The sequence below is a fragment of the Octopus bimaculoides genome, chromosome 5 (assembly GCF_001194135.2).
Source record: "Octopus bimaculoides isolate UCB-OBI-ISO-001 chromosome 5, ASM119413v2, whole genome shotgun sequence".
In the NCBI taxonomy this organism is placed as follows: domain Eukaryota; kingdom Metazoa; phylum Mollusca; class Cephalopoda; order Octopoda; family Octopodidae; genus Octopus; species Octopus bimaculoides.
The window spans coordinates 16,868,554-16,871,073 of NC_068985.1; the positions used below are offsets into that span (position 1 = coordinate 16,868,554).

A 2,520-nucleotide genomic window follows, 5' to 3' on the forward strand; every position below is an offset into this window, starting at 1 on the left:
CTATCTAGTGAATGGTCTCATAAAACTGGGTAACATTTTGTGAAGATTTTTGGGGGTTTTAATAACTAGTATATTACTCTACGTTTGGTACTTGACTATTTTTTCCACCTTGCTTTGCATTTATGTGCAAACTTGTGTACACACACACACGCACACACACAGTTCAAACATTTCCTACAGAGTTGCTGAACTTGATCTGAGCGAACAAAAACTTTTAATTATAACCATTCTTCTCTAAACAGTTACCATTTTACAGCAAGTTTGAAATATGTTTGAAGCACATTGAATGTGATTTTTCATGCATCTCTTAAGACACAGAATAAAAGACGAACATTACCTTATAACATTGTCCTAGCTGTAAGGTGCGTAGATTAGTGCATACACTAGCAAGGTGCCGGATTCCTCGAGAAGTGATGTTAAAACAGCCAAACATTTCTAATTCTTGTAAGCTGAAATGTGAAAAAAAAAAACCATAAAAAAAACTTGATACATTTCAACAATTGCATACTGTTTTTAAAACCAAATGACAATTTCAATAACTAGTAATCTGTGTATTTTAAACCTACATCAAAAACAACCCCAATTAGTCATATACTTAGAATATTTTTAAATAATTAGTTGATCATGGCAACATTAAATTTACAGATCCACATTTTAATTTAAAAGCACACACACACACACACAAAAAGACGTTTTCATTATATAGATTTTAATAAATAAAATAAACTTTTGAAAGCAATTTTTTTAAAATTCTCAACTTCTAAATTAATTGAGATAAACACAATATACAGAAAAAAAAAATTGAATTCAACATAAGCAATTTGAAAAAAGAATAACTCTTGCCCACCTTTCCGAATGTTTCGATACCAGTATTTTCAACCCATTGTCTGACATCAATCCACAACCATTTAAGCATAAACTTTCCAACCTGAAATCATAAATTTGACATCCAATTCCATTTGTATCAGACTGAAAAACGTCTTGTTCACTTGCTTCTTCTTGGCTGTTAATTCAAGGTCACTTTGCTATAATCACATTTATTTATTAATACAGACAGTTCTTGAAACTCATCTCAATCATATAACCTGTATTTACTTTCTTCATTCTAAAATGTCTTAAAAGTGCCTCCATTGTGAGAATGTTAATTTAATTGAAGGTATTTTCACTTGGCCCTAAGTGAGAATTCCCCAACCATCATACTACCTTCTCTTTAGGGGCAGAAAACAGACACCAAACAACCCAAATGCCACAAACTCTCCTCTCCTTAAGTGCAAAACTTCAGAACTGCTGCTGTCAACATTAGCATGGAAAATACAATATTTATGGCGATGACTACTTACCGAGACCTTTGGAAATGTGCTGTGCGTGAGAAGACCCGGCAAGCCAAGTAAGATCGTTGCCAGTACTGCCTGACTGGCTTCCGTAGGATTTTCGAGCGAGATCGTTGCCAGTGCCCCTGGACTGGCTTGTGCGGGTGGCACATAAAAGACACCATTTCGAGCGTGGCCGTTGCCAGTATCGCCTGACTGGCCTTCGTGCAGGTGACACGTAAAAGCACCCACTACACTCTCTGAGTGGTTGGCGTTAGGAAGGGCATCCAGCTGTAGAAACTCTGCCAAATTTAGATTGGAGCCTGGTGTTGCCATCCGGTTTCACCAGTCCTCAGTCAAGTCGTCCAACCCATGCTAGCATGGAAAGCGGACGTTAAACGATGATGATGATGATGATGATAAATGATAGTTTAATTTCATTTGAAGATTTTCAATCAGCCTTTCATATTCACTTAGGTTAAAGACTGTACAAAATTAAAACATTTGCATGAATTACTAAAACAGGTATTTTTACATTGGTAAGCGATGGGAGGTAGCCAGGAGAGATTGTTGAGCTGCAAGAGCAGAAGTGAGTAGATATGTGCTGTGTACAAGAGGAAATATGGAGAGTAATCTAAGCCAGGCTACCCATGGACAAAGAAAAGCTGAACAAATTCTCTGGAAGAGTAACAGCAATCAAATTGATAGAGAAATGGACAGATAAAGTAGTTGAAGAAATCAGAGTATGTGACAAAATAACAAAGGTTAGGCGAGTTATAGGCACCACTACAGGCTGAAGGAAAATTTGAATAACACTATTTGTAATTCAAAGGGTCAGTCTTGTCACATACATACAGTGCTATGTAACTGAGTTTGAGTTTGATCAATAAGTATCCAGACTGTTGCCATAGTAACGAAGCTAAAGCCAGCAGAGTGAAGCTGTTTGGAAAAATTCTGCTGTGCATGTGCACTAAGTTTTAACGTTCTAGCTCACTTCTACTGCTTACAGCAGTGCTTGGTAGGAAGGTGTGTAGCATGTGATTATATTGGCGATACCTGCTCAGAGGCCTACACAAAGTTGCAGAAAGTGTATGGAGAGGCATGTATGAGTCACACACGAGTGTATGAGTGTTTCAGATGTTTCCAAGATGGCTGAAAAGGGAGGAGGGAGGAAGAGAGGAGGGAGATGGAGGAAGAGAGGGGAGGGAGG

At 37.7% G+C, this 2,520-nt stretch overlaps 1 protein-coding gene across 1 annotated transcript in view; it reads right to left on the reverse strand.

Annotated features, from left to right (window-relative positions):
- LOC106868477 (F-box/LRR-repeat protein 2-like) overlaps nucleotides 1-2,520 on the reverse strand; it is a 10,253-nt gene that overhangs the window by 7,203 nt on the left and 530 nt on the right. Inside the window, exons 2-3 of the mRNA XM_014913762.2 lie at nucleotides 848-928; nucleotides 338-449 (exon numbers count right to left, since the gene is read on the reverse strand). Coding sequence (XP_014769248.1) covers nucleotides 338-449; nucleotides 848-894 — 159 coding nt within the window. The 5' untranslated portion in view covers nucleotides 895-928. The remainder of the gene's footprint in view (nucleotides 1-337; nucleotides 450-847; nucleotides 929-2,520) is intronic.